Source organism: Podarcis filfolensis (assembly GCF_964270895.1).
Source record: "Podarcis filfolensis genome assembly, chromosome: 3".
NCBI lineage: Eukaryota > Metazoa > Chordata > Lepidosauria > Squamata > Lacertidae > Podarcis > Podarcis filfolensis.
Window position 1 is genome coordinate 84,427,882 of NC_139606.1, and position 17,170 is coordinate 84,445,051.

The following is a 17,170-nucleotide window of genomic DNA, read 5'->3' on the forward strand; positions in this document are numbered from 1 at the left end:
GTCTCTTAAGAGACTTCCTTGTTCCGAGGCAGGAGCAACAACAAACAGAATCAATTGGCAGTGGGAAAGCTGTGGCAGTCCCTTTTAGAAAATGAGCTCTGTCTCTTTGCCTGCTTCTGAATCTCTTTCTTCCTAGCTTTGTTCACCACGAACTTCTCACTTTTTGACATAAGGCAACATGCTTAGCGCTGAGGGCCCCCGGCACGAGCTTAGGATGAGCCACAGAAAGCCATTCCATAGCTTGAACAAAGCCTCTGTGCTCTTTCTTCCTAAATGGAAGCCATGGCAATGCTGCTTGCCAGGAGACCATGCGTAAAATAAATCACATTTTTACACCATTCCCCTTGCTGTACGTACCTTGCCTCATTTTAGCCACCACCCAAAACCTCCTTTGCCACAAATCTAGTACTTTATCCTCTGCTGAACGTGTGAGCATTGTTGTATGAATGATCCTAAGAGACTGGGCAAGTATTCTCCCACTCAACGCTTCTGTGACTGTCATAAAAGATAGCAAAGAAGGGACCCCCCCCCCTCTGTGTTTCCATGCTTGGTGCCTGAGTGCTTTGGAAGATCACATATTTACTCAATTAAAAAAAAAAATTTGGTCAAGCACACTTACTCATTCATTAGCCCAGGCAAACACATGCTTAAATTTATCTTGCCGAAATCAACAGGACTCTTAACTGTAGCTGCATCGTACACTCATTTGTTTGTTTAGAGCTACAGATGGTCCATCCCAAGTCTCAAGATGAGAATTATTTGTATACGAGATGGATCCATGTCCCTAACAAGCTCACATGTTAAGTTTGAAGGACGGGGAGGAATGAAATGAGAATAGTACTGAAGTTACTTCACAGAGTCTGGCGAGAACTAGCAGAGCAAAGGATCTTGAAAGGATTTATATAGAACCTTCCCTGGCCTTGTGCCCTCTGGATGTTTTGGACTCGACTCCCATGATCCCTGACCATTGGCCATGGTGTCCAGGGCTGATGGGAATTGTAGTCCCAAGCATCTGGAGGCTGGGAAAGGCTGATTTATATTGTACTCAAGAGATTCTAATAAGAATCTCCAAGTTGCCCCTTACTGGCTCTGGGGCTATATATAGCCTGAAGGGCATGTTTATAAAAACGGTTGCTCAATTTCCCACCGCTGCAGCCTCAATACCAACATATAAACATCTTGTGGAAAGATGAAGGTCTTTCAGTAGGCTCTCAAAATCAACAGAGATGGCACCTTTTTAACATGCAAGTAGAGGGGGTTCCAATGGGTAGGTGCTGCAACCCTAAAAACCCTAGATTGTGTGGAATGGACCTCCTGATGTGATGTAATCTGCAGCAGGCACTCAACTGCAGAGTGCAGCTGTTTTGTGTTGGCGTCAACCCAGATCAGCCTACTGGTCCCCTTTGGTTACTAGCGTTCCAGCATGGGATAGTGGGATTCTCCAGGTGAGGAAGGAGCAAAATGTGACTGCCCTGCTGGTTGCTGCAACAGTATAGCTTACTCTAGCTCAATCAGTACTTAATCTCAAGGTCTTGGGTTCGAGCCCTACGTTGGGCAAAAGGGATTTGGACTGAAATGACCCTCATGGTGCCTTTCAATTCTACAGTTCTATGATTATTTATTTATTTATTTGGTAGAAAATTAATTTATTTTCTTTACTCCAAGGGTTCTCAGCCTCCCCCTTTTATCCTTGCAACATCCCTGTGAGGTGGGTTAGATTGAGAAATGGTGGGCTTCGTGGCTGAGTCACCATTTGAATCCTGGTCCAACAGTCTCTTAGTCGTTGCACCACACGCAATGACTGGCAAGTTTAGCACCTTTTGCACTTACAGCGTTTCTAACGTTTATTTAATCCTCGAGCGGTATGCAACGTTTTGAATGGCAATATAGAAATGTCTTAAATGGCCTGGCTGTCCCTTGCCCAGGAGCTCCCACTTAGTCCCCGTTGGTTGTTCTTGTTTCTTGCAGGTATAAGGCTGTCTGGCTGATCTTTTTCATTCTTGGCCTTGGGACGCTTTTGCCATGGAATTTTTTCATGACTGCTACGGGGGTAAGTTCAAGGGAGGTGGGAGCCACTTGTGTATATATCGTTGATGTGTTTGGTACTAGACGCCTTCACCAGGGCTGGCCTAGATCAGGGATTCCCAAGCTGTGTGTCAGGGTACCCGAGTGTGATGCTAGAGGGACTGAAATGCACCTTGAGGAATCAGATTGTTTCTTGGATTCATCCCCCACAGCACATTGCTCCACAAGACCAGATTAAGAGGCGTGGTGGCTCTGTGTTAGTCCGTGTCCAAGACACTGTAGTCATTTTTACTTCAGTGGGACTTCATTACAGCCACTTCCTGTGGCTTGCACCCATACATAGGAGGTGCCTTTTGATGAGGATTGCTTGATGAATATGAGCAGCGATAAGGGCAACTGTTCTGCCCAAACCCCTTCTATCCCAGGGGTAGCACCCAAGGCGATCCAGCCTGGACCTTCCCATTGGAAAGGTGTTTTATCTTTCCAAGATGAATCTCTTCAAGGCATTTATGAGGATCCATCCCCCCGCAAAAAACACACACAAAACAGCTCTTTGGTTTGCCGTCATAAACATGGCTTAGCATGATTTAGAGTTGATTGTTTTAACAGGTGACAGAAAGCCCTGCTCAGTGAAGAACTTAGCAATTACTTAGCAGGGAAGCTTCTTTTCTTCATGCTCTCCTCTGTCCACTCTCTGCAGTACTTTACTAGCCGCCTGAATGAGGATACTTACAACAATGTGTCCTCCATTGATCTCCATATGAACATGAATGACACAGAGACTGAGAAACCTCCTGCCACACACTTGCAGTCCATATTCAACAATGTGATGACACTCTGCGCCATGTTGCCTCTACTCATCTTTACCTGCCTCAACTCTTTCATCCACCAAAGGTGAGATCTTTGTAGTTTTCTTCCTCAAAGGAAGCCCCATGCTTCCTGCTTCGTCCCTCTTCTCCTTTTGGCCCAACAGTTGCATCGAGGGCAAGACAGCCTTGACATTTCCAATGGAAAGGAGACTCTTTTTGATAGAGTTATAATCATGGTGGATCATGTCCTTTTTGCATCTTTGTTGGGCTTTTTAGTTTTCGACAATGCTTTGTTAATCATGTAATATGGCTTATTCTGTAACTGTGATGCTCTATTAATGTCATGGTTATTTATTGTTTGTAAGCACTTTTGGGATTCATTTGAATGCATATCAAACAACCAGTCAATTTTCTCTTGCTCCCTCTGTCAATGTCAACTTGTTAGGATCCCTCAGCAAGTTCGGATCCTATGCAGCCTGGTAGCTATCCTGTTGGTCTTCCTAGTAACAGCCATCATAGTCAAGATCTCCATGGACCCTTTGTCGTTCTTCACTATCACCATGGTCAAGATAGTCTTCATCAATTGTAAGTGTGGGTCACTTGTAGACTGGCCTTGATATTGACAGAATGGAATATAGACATTTCTCACATGCAACCCTTCACCAACGGAGAGAGAGAGAGAGAGAGAGAGAGAGAGAGAGAGAGAGAGAGAGCGCTTGTCTGAATGCAGGAAGGCAAATCCTGATTGCCTTTGGAGGAATGGGAATGTCAGAATTCAGAGCTATGACTCTCATAGCAGAAGATATTGTAGGGACTTGGGTAAAGGATTACTTATTTATTTACAAAATTTTATAAAATAGATAGATAGATAGACGGACGGACAGACAGACAGAGGTACTTGGTGTTGAAGTGAGAAAGTAGCTTCTTCATCTCTGTAAAACCTGCATATGGAAACTTAAGGTCATCTAGGTATTGTTGGACTTAGGGCTTCCATCACTCCTGGCAATTGGCAGTGGAGGCTGTAGAAGGAGTAGTCCTTCCCCAGCAAGGCTGAGTGCAGCATGTTTACCCTTGAGAGTGCATATTCAGGCTGCCTTCTCCTCAGCACTGGGTGGTGTCACAATATCCCCTCTGCACCAGACCTCTCCGCCACTCACCTCTCTGCCTTTTCTCCCTACAGCCTTTGGCGCCATTCTCCAGGGCAGCCTTTTTGGACTGGCAGGACTCCTGCCTGCCAGTTACACAGCGCCTATTATGAGCGGGCAGGGCCTTGCAGGGACATTTGCAGCTCTGGCCATGATCTGCGCTCTCGCCAGTGAGTATTGCTACACAACCACCCATCTCCTTTCAGCATAACAGCCTGGACTACTTGGGTGGATGAAATCTCAGATCAGAAGAAGCCTTTAGTGTACATTCTTGAAAGGGCCTTCTCTCCACTGGGGTCTAGCTTCTGTGGTCCCTAATCTTCATGTCCCTTCTCAGTCACAAACTGCAAGGCTTGTCCTTTTCAAATCCCTGTGAAGGACAAACCTTGAGGTTTTGGTATCTTCAAAACCCTTGGCTCTGTGGTCATTATCACTGGTGACCTGCATTGTGTGTGTTGGTTTGTGACTGGACCTCCATGCAAAGGGTTGCATTAGATGACTCCCTGGTTTGAAGCAGGAACCCCAAGGTTCCTAGAAACATAATTTTCAGGTGGCTGCCTCTGCTTTACCCTCAGGTGGGCAGGAAAGTTTCCCCAGTCACCGTATCTTTCCAAATCTTTCAGGTGGCTCTAAACTGGAAGACAGTGCCTTTGGTTACTTCATCACCGCCTGTGTTGTGATCCTAATGGCCATTGGCGCCTATATTATGTTGCCTCGTCTGGTAAGGATTCTCTTTTCTCTTAAGGTGGCCCTGAAATAGTGGGCAAGTGGGCAGCTCCTTGTATTCCTGGCCAATGGGCACCATTTTGCAGGGTGGTGGGAGCAGGATCTGTGTCCCATTCTCAGTTATACAATAGGTCTGTGGAGCCACAAGGAGTCTCAGTTTTTTGCTTCAGAAGAGTTCCCAAGATCACCCAAGAACAGCCTCCCACCAGATGTCAAAGAGAAAAACAACTACCAGACTTTTAGAAGACATCTGAAGGCAGCCCTGTTTAGGGAAGCTTTTAATGTTTAATAGGTTATTGTATTTTAATATTCTGTTGGAAGCCACCCAGAGTGGCTGGGGAAACCCAGCCAGATAGGCGGGGTATAAATAATAAATTATTTATTATTATTATTATTATTATTATTATTATCATCATCATCATCATCATCATCATCATCATCATCATCATCTTTCCCTTTGCCACCACTACGTTATAGTTGTTTTTACCTTCCACACCAACACATGTTCTATGCTACGCTCTGGTTTTCTCAACAGGACTTCTTCCGCTACTACTCCATGAAGGATAAGACAGAATATCGGACCCATGAGGCCTACTCTGAGGTGGAAACCAAGATGGACCTCATCAAGAAAGGTAAAAGAAGGAAGAGATGATGGGCTGGGAAGTGTGCTTCCAATTCAGTTATGGGGTTGGGGGTCCCCACCAGCACTTAGTAACAGTCAAAACATGCTTTAGTACAGGGCTGAGGAATCTGTGGCCCTCAAATTGTTGTTGGGCTGCAACAGAATGGCCAATGGTCAAGGATGATGGCAGATTTTATCCAACATCTGGAAAGCCACATATTCCTCATTCCTGTTACAGAATATATGCAGCAAATGATAATCCTCTGACACACCAGTGGCCCGCTTTATTTGGGCAATTCCCCAAGGTAAGATTAAGAGTACCTTTTGCCATCTATGACAGGTCTGCCAATTATATGGCCACCATGGTGCAGGAATAGCCTGGCTACAATGATTCATGCACTGTAACCACAAGACGCAATTATTGCAGTGCGCTCGGTGTGGGGCTATCCTCGCACATCGCCTGGCGCAAAATGCTGTGGCTGCATCGCTGAGAGGGAGAGGCCAGCCCATAAATCGTTGCAGTGGCTGCCCATATGTTGCAGGACCAGGTTCAAGGTTCTTGTATTAATTTACCAGGCCCATAACAACTCGGCTCCAGGATATCATAAGGGGCCATCTGATCTCTTATATCCTGGCTCAAACACTGAAATCTTGAGTGGAGCCCCTGTTGGTGGTTCCCCACAGTTCAAATGCACCCCTTGTAACTATTAGGACCCACAACACTGGATACATAGCTTCTATCTATGGAACTCCACACACACACACACACACAGAGAGAGAGAGATTGAGAGAGAGAGATTAGACTCTCCTTGTTGAACTTCAGGCACATGGCAAAGACTTTCTTACTACAGAAGGAATTGTAGGGGAGTGTTTTGGATTTATGACACATTTTTACTTTTTTATTTTCTGCATGGTTATTCTCCGTATGATTTATCTGTATAAATAAATAAATTTCATAAGCCATAAGGATGCTCAACTTGCATCCTATTCCCTGTTTTTTTTGCAATGGTCTTCATTGATGTGCACTGTTATAATCTCTCTTCTACCAACCAACCCAGCATTTCTTGCTTGAACATTGGCCGATAATGTAAACATCTGAATATCCCTAGCACGGGGGGTGGGGAAATTTGTGGCCCTCCAGATGTTGCTGGACTCCAGCTCCTGTGATTCCCGGGAAGCATGGTCAATAGTTGGGGTAATGAGAGTTTTAGTACAATGTTGTCTAGAGATCCACAGGGTCCCCACCCCAGATCTGTTAGGATTTTCTTTATTATTGCTTTTACTTTCGTGGGCCAGTTATTAACAACTCCTATGAAAACTCATAATAAAAACAAGTTGAAAGGAAGTTCGCAGGTGCGTCCAGCAAATACTCAGGCATAGTGTACTTTATCAGAAATGATCCTAATAATTATTATTTTAAAAAGCGTGAGAAATCATTCTAAACATTGTCTTTTTCTGCAGATGACCTCAATGGTGTGGAACCCCCACATGCTGCAAATGGGGCCTCCCGTGAACCAGACCACAACCCTTCAGTGCTGAGCATTTTCAAAAAGGTATTGGAACTTAAAATGGGCCTTGGAATAGTTGGCTCTTCAGAGGTTGGGCCTTGAAATGGGCCTGTCCCACACCCACGTTTCTAGGGTTTTCTTGTCCTGAATTTGTCTTCATGTGTACCTATTCCATTTTCTTCACCAGATCTGGGTCATGGCCGCTTGTGTCTGCTTTGTCTTTACTGTCACTATTGGGGTCTTCCCAGCTGTCACTGCTGATGTAAAACCAACCATTGCAGGAAAGACACTTTGGGGTAAGTGAAAGTGCACTCCATTGTAAGTGGCTGGGGCCAGAACTATTGATGGCCAAACCCTGGGAGATTTGGGCAGACTAATAAATAAATAAATACATGAATAGCCCACCCTTCATTTGGGGAGCTCAGAGCTCCTTACATGGGGACTCCTGGGCAGCCTTTTATCCAGGAACTGGCCTGGCTGGCGCCTGCTTAGCTTGAATAAAGTTACACCGCCATCATGCCATCATCAGCTGTAACCCCATAAAGCAGCCTTCCCCAACCTTCTTCTCTCCAGATGTTTTGGACTACAACTCCCATCATACCCATCCAGCATGGCTAGGGCTGATGGAAGTTGTAGTCCAAAACTTGTGAAGTGCATTAAGTTTGAGAAGGCTGCCATCAACTGTGGGTAAGAGCAGGAGGGCATTAAGTGTGGGCTGGGCAGGTTTAGCCTGGAGAGCTGGAAGACTTTGAAGGGAGGATTATCTGTTGGAAAAAGAATATTTGATCACCAACAATGACTAGGGTGGAAACGGGTCTGAAAATTAAATGCATCCTTCCTGGTCTAAGTTTCTACATCCTGCTTGGACAAAACATGCACATTTTCTTATTTCTTCTTACTATACCTCTCTGCATTTACACCATGCATGCATGCTACAACAGACTCTGTACAATTATCAACGACATTCTTTGTTGGGAAAGGAATAGCAGAGGGCTGTGACAGCCCATGTGTATTATATAGATAAGTTCTCATGAGCAGTGTGCATGAAAAGTATGCTAAAGAAGAGAGTATGATTTCACAGTGGATAACAGAGAAGATTTCAGAGGGTGTCTTATCGGGGTAGGAGGAAGCTATGCCCACCTCCTCGGCTGCCTGAATTCAACTCTCTTCGAAGATGGAGCAAACCTTTTGCTGCTTTGATAAGACAGAACAGTATCAAAAGGGAAAGAATGAAGGAAATTTCTACAACCACCAAGTCCTGGATGCGGGATGCTCTTCCCCCAGCCCTTAACCTACTATTTTGGGAGGGGTTGTGGGGTTTTTTGCATGTATCTCAAAGGGCTGAGTTTTCTTCACCAGTTTGACACCACTCACTAGTGCTCCCATAGTGACTGGGTACAGGAACAGGCTGACCCACAGCTGCAGGGCTCCTTTCATCAGCAGCATGTTCCATGTTCAAAGAAGGCGGAAGTGTGTGGCTTACATGCACCTCAAGCATTCCGTACCATTTGCCTGGGCCTAGCCCTGGGGCTTGCTGTCACTCTGTTTGACTATAGCAGGGGACTGAGGTCCTGGAACTGATTCCTCCTCTCCACTTCTCTCTTTCCTCAGCTGATTACTTTATCGCAGTCTGTTGTTTCCTGACGTTTAATGTCTTCGACTGGGCAGGTCGGAGCCTTACAGCTGTCTGCATGTGGGTGAGTATCCACTAGAAAGGCCATTGGTATTGGCTTAACCAGACAGAGCCTACCCTTCCTAAAGCTCATTAAACAAGTTAGCACAACAGCCAGTAATGTTTCTGAATACCAGTTGCTAGAAACCTTTATATTTCATTTTTTGGGTCAGGCTCCGTTGGCTTTTTAGAAACTTCCTGTCTTTCCATCTGAGATATGCGGGTATTATTTCTTCCGGGTTTTTTTGCCTCTGAATGAGGGCAGATGGATTCACAGTTTTGTATATTTTGTAGAGAATAGTTAGAGCTGAAAATAAGTATCTATAGAGAGAATGTGCCACAAATGGAGTTGAAGAAATAGCCCTCACAGCACACTTTCTCTTGCTTCTTGAAGTTATGGTTCATATTAAGATGCCCCTCTGACTGGATTGAGCATAGTCAGTTTCACCTCATGGTCCTCTGCGGAACATGCAACCTATTGGCCTGGCATCAAGGGTTGACATGGGTTGGGCATCTGCCAAGGGGTCACTGCCCACAGTCTCACTGCCGCTTTCTATCATTACAACCAGCTTTATTGTTCAGCTATGTCTCGCTCTGGCCCTGTAGTTCTTATGTTTTAAGGTTAAGGAGAGGCAAGTTGAGCTGAGCTGCCTGACTGTCGTAGAGCAGGAGATGCCAGGCAGTGACAGAGGGGTGAGTCAGTGTGTGTTGTGTAATCTTTAAGGTACCACAGAAGGCCACAGTTGCTGTGGAGAGGAATAAAGTGTCTGGGAATAATGAAGGAAGGGGAAAGGGGTGTAAAGGAAGAGACTTCAAAAACAGCAGGGAAAGTGGGAGGCAAAGTTGATGCCTGGCTAACCAGAGACATGAGCAACTGTGGAAAGAATAAGAAGTGCAGAGGTGGAGAGGGAAGAGTCAAAGACAGCTCATGGTTTTGCTTGGCACATGAAAGAGGCACACCTCTGTGTCCCCCGCCCCCATGTATGCGGCTTGGAGAAAAACACCTCACCAATTGCAGACTCTAGTAAACAAGCCCACGCTTGCAGTCTCTCAATGAGCAGGCTGTCTGGTACAGCACAGAGGCGGCGTGCTGGGGGCCAGGCAACAGAGAAAGGGCTCTGGCAGCCCAGACCAAGATCTGTGGATGGAGGGTACAGAGAACCCAAAGATCAACCACCTTCTTCTCAAGGGTTGTGAGAAACAGGTTTCCTCTTGGGCCCATCTGCAAGATGAGCACCTGCACTACAGCTCACCACTTTGGCCCAGGCCCCTGCAGTTCAGATAAATATATTGGTGCACACCAGTAAGAGACCCCATCCTGGTCTGAGTCAATAGACCTCTGTGGGAAGTCCGAGCCCAACTTGACCTTTTGCTTCTCTCTGTCTGTTGGCTGCTCTCCCGTTTGCCCATGCAAAGAGATGGATGTACAAATAATGCTTGCAAAACAGCAGTGTGGGAAGTCTGATGCCACAGACTGCCTCTTTGTACGTGGTTTGAGCCTCATGATCCACCCAGGCCCCTCATTTCCTCTGGCAGATCCATTTTCCTGCTGCCTCCTCTTTTGCCAGAAATAATAGTTGTGTTCGTTCGCCACAGCATAGTCAACACTGAGGTAGATAGAGGGCTGCTCGCCCCACTGTTCTTGAAGTGCCTGGATATAGGCCCATCCAGCTTCTCATGTTTTGATAAGGGACCAGTGCTAATTTGGCATACCGGGACTAGTTAAACCCCCAGGAAGTCTAATTCTGGTCTTTATAATGTCATGACCCATTTGGTGGAAAGTTCTCCAGTAAATCAGGACTAAGAATTTGACCTCTGCTATGGTATATAATTCTGCCTTTGTGGGTGATTCCCCCCCCCCCCATTTTTGGAAAAGTTGGGACATTCTGTTGAAGTTATAAGGAAAGCTGTACTGAATCAAGCCACTATGGTAAACCCTACAGATGGGGAGAGCGAATACCAAAAGACCTCTTAGCAGTTGTGCACACTAAGCCATTTTGTCAACGTAGGCAGTATTTTCTGGCTCTTATTAATATTGTACATGGAAAAATAATGGAAATAGTTCATAAGAACTCTGTCTCTCTCTATATATATATGTGTGTGTATATAGCAATGTGTGTAACAGTTCAACAACATTTTGGGTGACTGCCAGTAGCTCTGTGTGTGTGACGCTTTCTTGAGGATTATGCAGTCTTACAGCTAGCTGTATCCATTTAATGTGGGGATTATGCAGGAGAAGGGGAGAGAAATGATGGCAAAAGAAGGCAATTTGAAGGTCCTCGCAGTCCTGAGCTATGGAGAACCCAGTTTAAAGTACTGTCCTGAACTCTTATCTGTATAACAAGAAGAAGGGAATTAAAGGATCACCTGACCTGTTTCAATCAGGAGTCATGCTTATAGCTATGAGGCAAATTACAGGCCTCATGTTGTCATTGGAAGCCGCCTTATATGGAATCAGACCATCTAGCTCAGTGTGGCCTACTCTGACAGGCTTTGGGTAGGGGTTTTACACAGCCCTGGTACTAGGATTTTAAGCACACAGTTTTCCTGCTTTGCAGCTGAGCTATCGCCTTTCCCCAAAGGCTCAGTCAAGAGAGCTAGGCTGCAAAACATCTCAAATTTAGATTGTGGATATGCTGTTGTCAGCCAATACTAAGGACATTCTCTTGGGAGGCTTTTGAACTAGCTGGCCTTTGTGCATGGGGTAAGGATCTAGAAAGTCTTTTGGAGACTAATGTGAGCATTGCAACACGCAGGCACTTATCGAGGTTTTGCCAGGTCCCCTTGCCAAAGCTCAGGGAAGGGTGAGCTGTTCCATAGTGCATTAATGTTTGTGTGAGTGGCTTTTCCAGCTGCTTTCTTTGCCACGTATTGCATCTGTGGTATTATTGTGCAGCGCTTTGCCATTGCCAGCGACCCAAGCAACCCAGGGCAGAAGCACCCAGCGGCTCTTTCGATCATTTTCCTTTGCTCTCCCTTTGCTTGGGCACAGAGGAGTGTGGCTGTGGAGATCTGCACAAGTTTTCCCACTCTGGTGGGAGGAAGTGCCCAATGAGAGGGGAAAGTGGGAAAACCCTCAACTTCCAGATGTCCTTTGTGACCTCTGTGGAGTCACTTCTCCCCGTGATTTGGCCGACAGACTGCAACTACACAGCCTAAGGATGCGTGCGAGGAACAGACTGTTCTCTCTGGTGTGTAATTTCAGTGGGAAGATAACAGCAGTTCACGAAACAGAACCCACAAGGGTATGTTGGTAGACTAGACTGAACATACATGAGATTTGCTGAGCAAATCTGTACCCTCATGGAAACGAATAGACCGAAGCCTCCATGGGGCAGGGACTCATTTTGTATGTATGGGTTGTTGTTTTCCTGATAGTTGCTTTTGGCTCAGGCACGACTTTGTTCTCTTTTCCCTTAGGATCTTATTGTTTTCCATTTATTATAATCATTTCCCACAAAATAGCTCCTTACTGATGTTTGCAATAAAAACAATTGCGCAATTTCATATATAAAAAAACAATTGTAACAAGAACACTTTTATATGTAAAAACAGTTTCAAATCTAGTACAGGTACAAACTAGGATAAAGATGTTCAAAATAAGAAATAGTTTTGTTAGTTGCTTTGGTCAACTAAATCACAACTAAACAAGTGCTGTTTTAAATACAGAATAATATTGGGAGCCCACCTCCCTATTTAACAATTGCAGAATTACGAGCACGGAGCTGCAGTTTGTACTGTTGTATATTCTCAGTCAACCAAGAGAACAATATGTCTTCCAGTGAGCAGGGAGAATGAGCAGGGAGATTCTATAACATGGAGCCAAACATGATGTGACATAAAATGTGTTTGATGTTAAATGTAACATGCATACTCTGAAATATACCTATCTATCTGCTGAGGCATCTGATGAATACCAGGATTTCAGTAGAAAGGAAGGGGAGTTTTGCCCTTACAACCCAGTTGCAAAACTGACCAAAATTGCTCCTCTGAAGCTACTTGCATTGGGAGGAAATACCAGCAGCTTACTGCTGTCAGGGACTGGACTGAAGGGGATGAGCTTGATGAGGAATGGTGGAGATCTCCACACACCCCCTTCCTGAAGCTTCCATAGAAGAGGAAGGCAGTATTGAATTACAGCAGTGGTTTGGGGAAGGTCACAGCTCAGAGACAGGTGAACAGAAGAGTTGGGAGAAGAGAAGGAGGAGACAGAGACAGAGCAGCCAGGTGACACGTTATCACTGGAGAGTATTTCTGACCCTGCTTCTTCCAGAATTTGGCATTCATTGAGAGTGCAAGAGCAATTAGCCCCTGGCGGCCACTGTAAGGGGAAGTGCTGTTGCTAGGAAGGGAGAGGGGAGGAGATCAGTTGGAGCAATGCCATTAACGGGATACAGACTGCATTACTTTGTCTCTCACGTGATGATTGAATAAACTCATTAGTAAGAACTCTTCCTTGTTTTCTCTGCTTCTTGCTGCCACCAGGGGAGGGATAGAATTCCCCCAAGCCTGACAACTACTAATTTTCTTCTCCCCCATTTCATACAGCCTGGGAAGGACAGCCGCCTACTGCCCATCATGGTGGTTGCCCGTGTGGTCTTCATCCCCCTCTTCATGCTGTGTAATGTGGGCCCACGCAGACACCTGCCTGTCCTCTTTGCCCATGATGCCTGGTACATCGTCTTCATGTTCTTCTTCTCCATCTCCAATGGCTACCTGGCCAGTCTCTGCATGTGCTTTGGACCCAAGTGAGTAATCACCTGAGAGGAAGGCAGGCCTGAGCAAAAAGGCCAAACTTGAACTCTTGCCAGACTCTGCTTCTCCTGCTCTATGGGAACTGGCATGGAGTTTGCCTGAGGGGCTATCATTGCAGCCCAAATTGCACTTGATGACTAGTAATCGTCTACCACAGAGGTTTTCAACCTTTTCAAGTCCACAGCTCCCTTGACCAGCTACATTCTTTCTGTGGCACCCCTGTGGGGCTCAGGAGCCCAGTTGTGGCACCCCTTGCCTGCAGAGCTGGCAACCCCTCACCCCTTTTCGAACACCCTCCCTTGTGGAGTGTTCCCTCAGCCTTTTGTCCTCTCTCCTTGGGAGTCCTCTGGTCTCTGAGCTGCACCCCCTGCCCCAAAGAGAGGTGCCTCCTCACACCACCCCTCAAGGGCCTGGGAAGAGGATGCCCCCAGCCTTAGCAGCCTGACGGAGACTGGCCAGAGGTGAATGTGAGGCCAGCACCTTACTCACCTTGGTAGCCAGCAGCGGGCACTGCTGGGCTTGCATGGCAGAAAGGCTCCTGCCTTCAGCATCAGGCACTCAGCTCCCAAGCAGGTCTTGCACACAGCAAGCCCAAGAAAGGCCAGCACACTGCCTGCTTGGCCTCCTACCAGTCTGAAAACTCCCAGCAGCAAGGGTTGGTGGACTGACTGGCTGGGCTTCCTCACCTGTTTGCTTGCTTCCTCCTTCCACCTCTGGAGCTTGTAGCCAGGGCTGCTGCAACAAACAGCTGTGCAAGCCTTTGGGAGTCAGAGATGCGAGAGGAAAAGAGGGACAGAGGCCTGTGTTGCCATCATTCAAGGCACCACAGGGTGCCACGGCACACTGGTTGAAAACCACTGGTCTACCACATTGGTCCCCAGCAATTTCCTTGGGTTCATGGAATTTTTCGCAGCAGGAGACTGCCTCCAACCATGTGGTGAAGCACAGCATTGCCTCCATCTGAAACCACTTCAAAATCTAGGGCATTGAAGATAGACAAAGATTCTATTTGTATCTGCCTCACATTGCTTCATGTTTCGGTCAACCTGTGTGCATCCCAATTTTCCACACTCTGCAAAACACTAGATCAGTGGTGGGGAGTTTCTGTCGTGTGGGGCTAATTAGGTCTTCCATGGCTTCTCATTTGGTCTGTGAGGCCACTGCAGCCAAGCCACACCAACCCACCCTACTGAGCTGAAGGGGGGGGGCGGTTGTAGGCACTGAAGAGCCCTGTGCAAAGTGCTGATCCACCCACCTGTCAGACACCTGATGTCACTGTTTCCAGGTGACCTGTATTTTTGCCTGCCCTTGAAATCAAAATGTGCAGGTAAAGGCACAGCTTGCAAAGCACCATCAGCTGATTATTGGGCTTTGTGAGGCATTGTTTGGGTGTTTCAATGATAGCCTACATAATAATAATAACAAAAATAATAGTATGATATTTTATTATGATGTAATGATCTCAATAATAGCCAAAATATATACAAAATGCTTTTGTTTTGTTTTGGGCAACCCTAAAATAAGCACACCCTGAAATAAGCTTTCAGCCTCCACCACAAATGATGAATATCAATACCTCCCGACTTCCACTAGATGGTGCTGCCATGTCATTAACAGTCAAAATATGTAGCCAATCAAACACAATCCCATCCAAGCAAGCAAGAGGCTTTATCAGAGCTCAAGGACACATTACAGTCATGCAAACAAACAAGTTGATGAGGGTGTGGGAGAGGAACAGTGATGTGGCACGGCTGGGGATGGGTGTGGCCTGGTGAGAAGCCCTAGGGCCAGATAGAGAGGACTCAACATTTGTCCCCTGGACCTAAGATTCTTCACCCCTGAGGTAGTGGCGCAGCAATAAAACTGCTAGCACATTTGCAAAGCTAAGCAGGGTCTGGTCTGGTTTAAAATTGGATGGGGCACCCTGTGTTGAGATTCCTGCATTGCAGGGGGTTGGACTGGATGATCCTCGGGGTCCCTTCCAACTTTACAGTTCTATGATTCTAGTTAATCTTAACCATCAATAATAATTGCCAGCTCCTTTCTAGTGCTGGAGGCCCCAGCTTCAGTCCATCAACCAGATATGCCAAGGTGGGAGCTGCATGCAGGGTTTGTGCTTCCCTTGAGCTCCCTTGGCAGCATAATGTTGGGCCACCTCTGCATTTCTGGTTTGGGATTAGCAAGCTATTGCCTGGGTTTTCTGCACAGCGCTGCCCATGCACTTGGCGCACTGGTGCCTACAGAGTGATGGAAACAAACGAAACCTTAAAGGCAGGCCTCTGCCCCAAGGTGCTTACACTCTTAAATGGGAGAGGCGAAGGGAAGAATATAAGCAAGCCCAGCTACATGCCCCTGGCATCTCTGGGCAGAGCTGGCACGCCTGCTGTCTGAAACCCTTTGTTGGGCTGACTCACTGAAAGGACTGTGTGCAAGCAGTTGGTGGCTTGGGTAACAGGGTGCCGGCCCTGAACTGACCAGGTTTTCTCCTTCCTTCCCCCACTAGGAAAGTGCTGTCCCACGAAGCAGAGACGGCTGGGACCATCATGGCATTCTTCCTCTCGTTGGGCCTGGCCTTGGGGGCTATCCTTTCCTTCCCAATCCGACTAGCCATCTAACAGACACACTCTGAGTGCTTTGCGGGCAGAGGATCAGCTCAGAGAGGCCACGGTGCCAGGGAAGATGTTTTGCCTGCTGCCTGGGAATTCACTGCCTTAGCTGACTCAAGCACTTCTTGGCCTGCAGTGGGGCTGCGCTAGCGGCCTGGCTCTTCTTCTGTGCAATACGCCCAGCCTGCCCATCTTTTCTACTGCCAGCTGTGAATGACCTCCACTTCCAAGGACTGTGCCAACCCTCTGCGCTCCCGTTGACATCGGGATGTTTGTCTGTCCTGCCTCCCAAACCCAGGACCATTTACCATGTTTCCTTATGCAGGGACTGGCTTAAGAATGTCTGCCCTGCTTCTATTTTTTTGAACACCATTGCAGTCTCTGCTGCTCCGTTAAAGGGATTCTTCCCCTGCACCTCACTGCCACTTCAGTCTCCCACCCCTGCTTTGGTTGGAAGGACTTGCTCCTAAGTGTCCAAGCTTCTCTGGCATCTGCTTTGCTATCTGATGGGGGAAATCCCAATGTTTTGGCAATAATTACAGGTTACACCCAGAGTTCTGTCAATCGGGTGTCATGTCCTGCCTCTGGAAGGCAACCCTTCTCTTGAGGTGGACTTCTGGCACTCCCAAGCCACATTTCCCCAAGGCATAGCTGGTTTCTGTCTATGGAAAGAGCATGGTAAGAGTGCCAAGTCCGAAGAGGAGGACCTTGGCTACTCCTGACCCATAACTGGCGGAAGTGTGTGTGTGAATATATATATATATATAGAATAAGACTGAGCAAGCCAATGATGGAGAGCTTTGCTTTCTCGAATTACTCCCTATTACTTTGCCTTTGTAAATATGTGTGTGCTTTTGCCATTTTGTATACAAACAGAACATGCCCCGGTTTTAAAACTGCCTCCATGTCTTTGACAACTTTCTACTCACATGGTCACCAGATGGCAGCACCGAAGGAGTGCATTTTAATGCATGGAATTCAGGAAATACCATCGTGGATGGCAGACCGCATCCCATACTCTCCCCTGCCCTGGTTGTGTAGAGCAAAGGCCCAAGGCACTTGCAATCCATTCTCAGCTTGTCTCCTGCCCTCCTTGGATTTATAAAGCTCAGGATTGTAGTTGTTTTGTTTGTACTCTGTTTAAAAAAAGGCAATGCTTGTGATATATATTTTTTATTTTTTTTGGGGGGGGGGGAAGCTCGTAGTCCTCTAGTGTGTGGAAGAGATTTGTATTATTAAATTAGGAGATGCATTAAAAATAGGACTGCTTTTTTATAATTAAAAAACATGCCTGGAACTTTA

The 17,170-nt window shown here is 46.5% G+C and overlaps 1 protein-coding gene across 8 annotated transcripts in view; it reads left to right on the forward strand.

Annotated features, from left to right (window-relative positions):
• Positions 1-17,170, forward strand: part of SLC29A1 (solute carrier family 29 member 1 (Augustine blood group)) — an 87,794-nt gene extending 70,624 nt beyond the window's left edge. For all 8 annotated transcript variants that reach the window (XM_083604563.1, XM_083604564.1, XM_083604566.1 and 5 more), the window contains 11 exons: positions 1,969-2,050; positions 2,726-2,919; positions 3,280-3,419; positions 4,015-4,149; positions 4,603-4,700; positions 5,241-5,337; positions 6,789-6,880; positions 7,023-7,131; positions 8,447-8,532; positions 13,056-13,255; positions 15,766-17,170. In XM_083604563.1, coding sequence (XP_083460689.1) covers positions 1,969-2,050; positions 2,726-2,919; positions 3,280-3,419; positions 4,015-4,149; positions 4,603-4,700; positions 5,241-5,337; positions 6,789-6,880; positions 7,023-7,131; positions 8,447-8,532; positions 13,056-13,255; positions 15,766-15,877 — 1,345 coding nt within the window. In that variant the 3' untranslated portion in view covers positions 15,878-17,170. The remainder of the gene's footprint in view (positions 1-1,968; positions 2,051-2,725; positions 2,920-3,279; positions 3,420-4,014; positions 4,150-4,602; positions 4,701-5,240; positions 5,338-6,788; positions 6,881-7,022; positions 7,132-8,446; positions 8,533-13,055; positions 13,256-15,765) is intronic.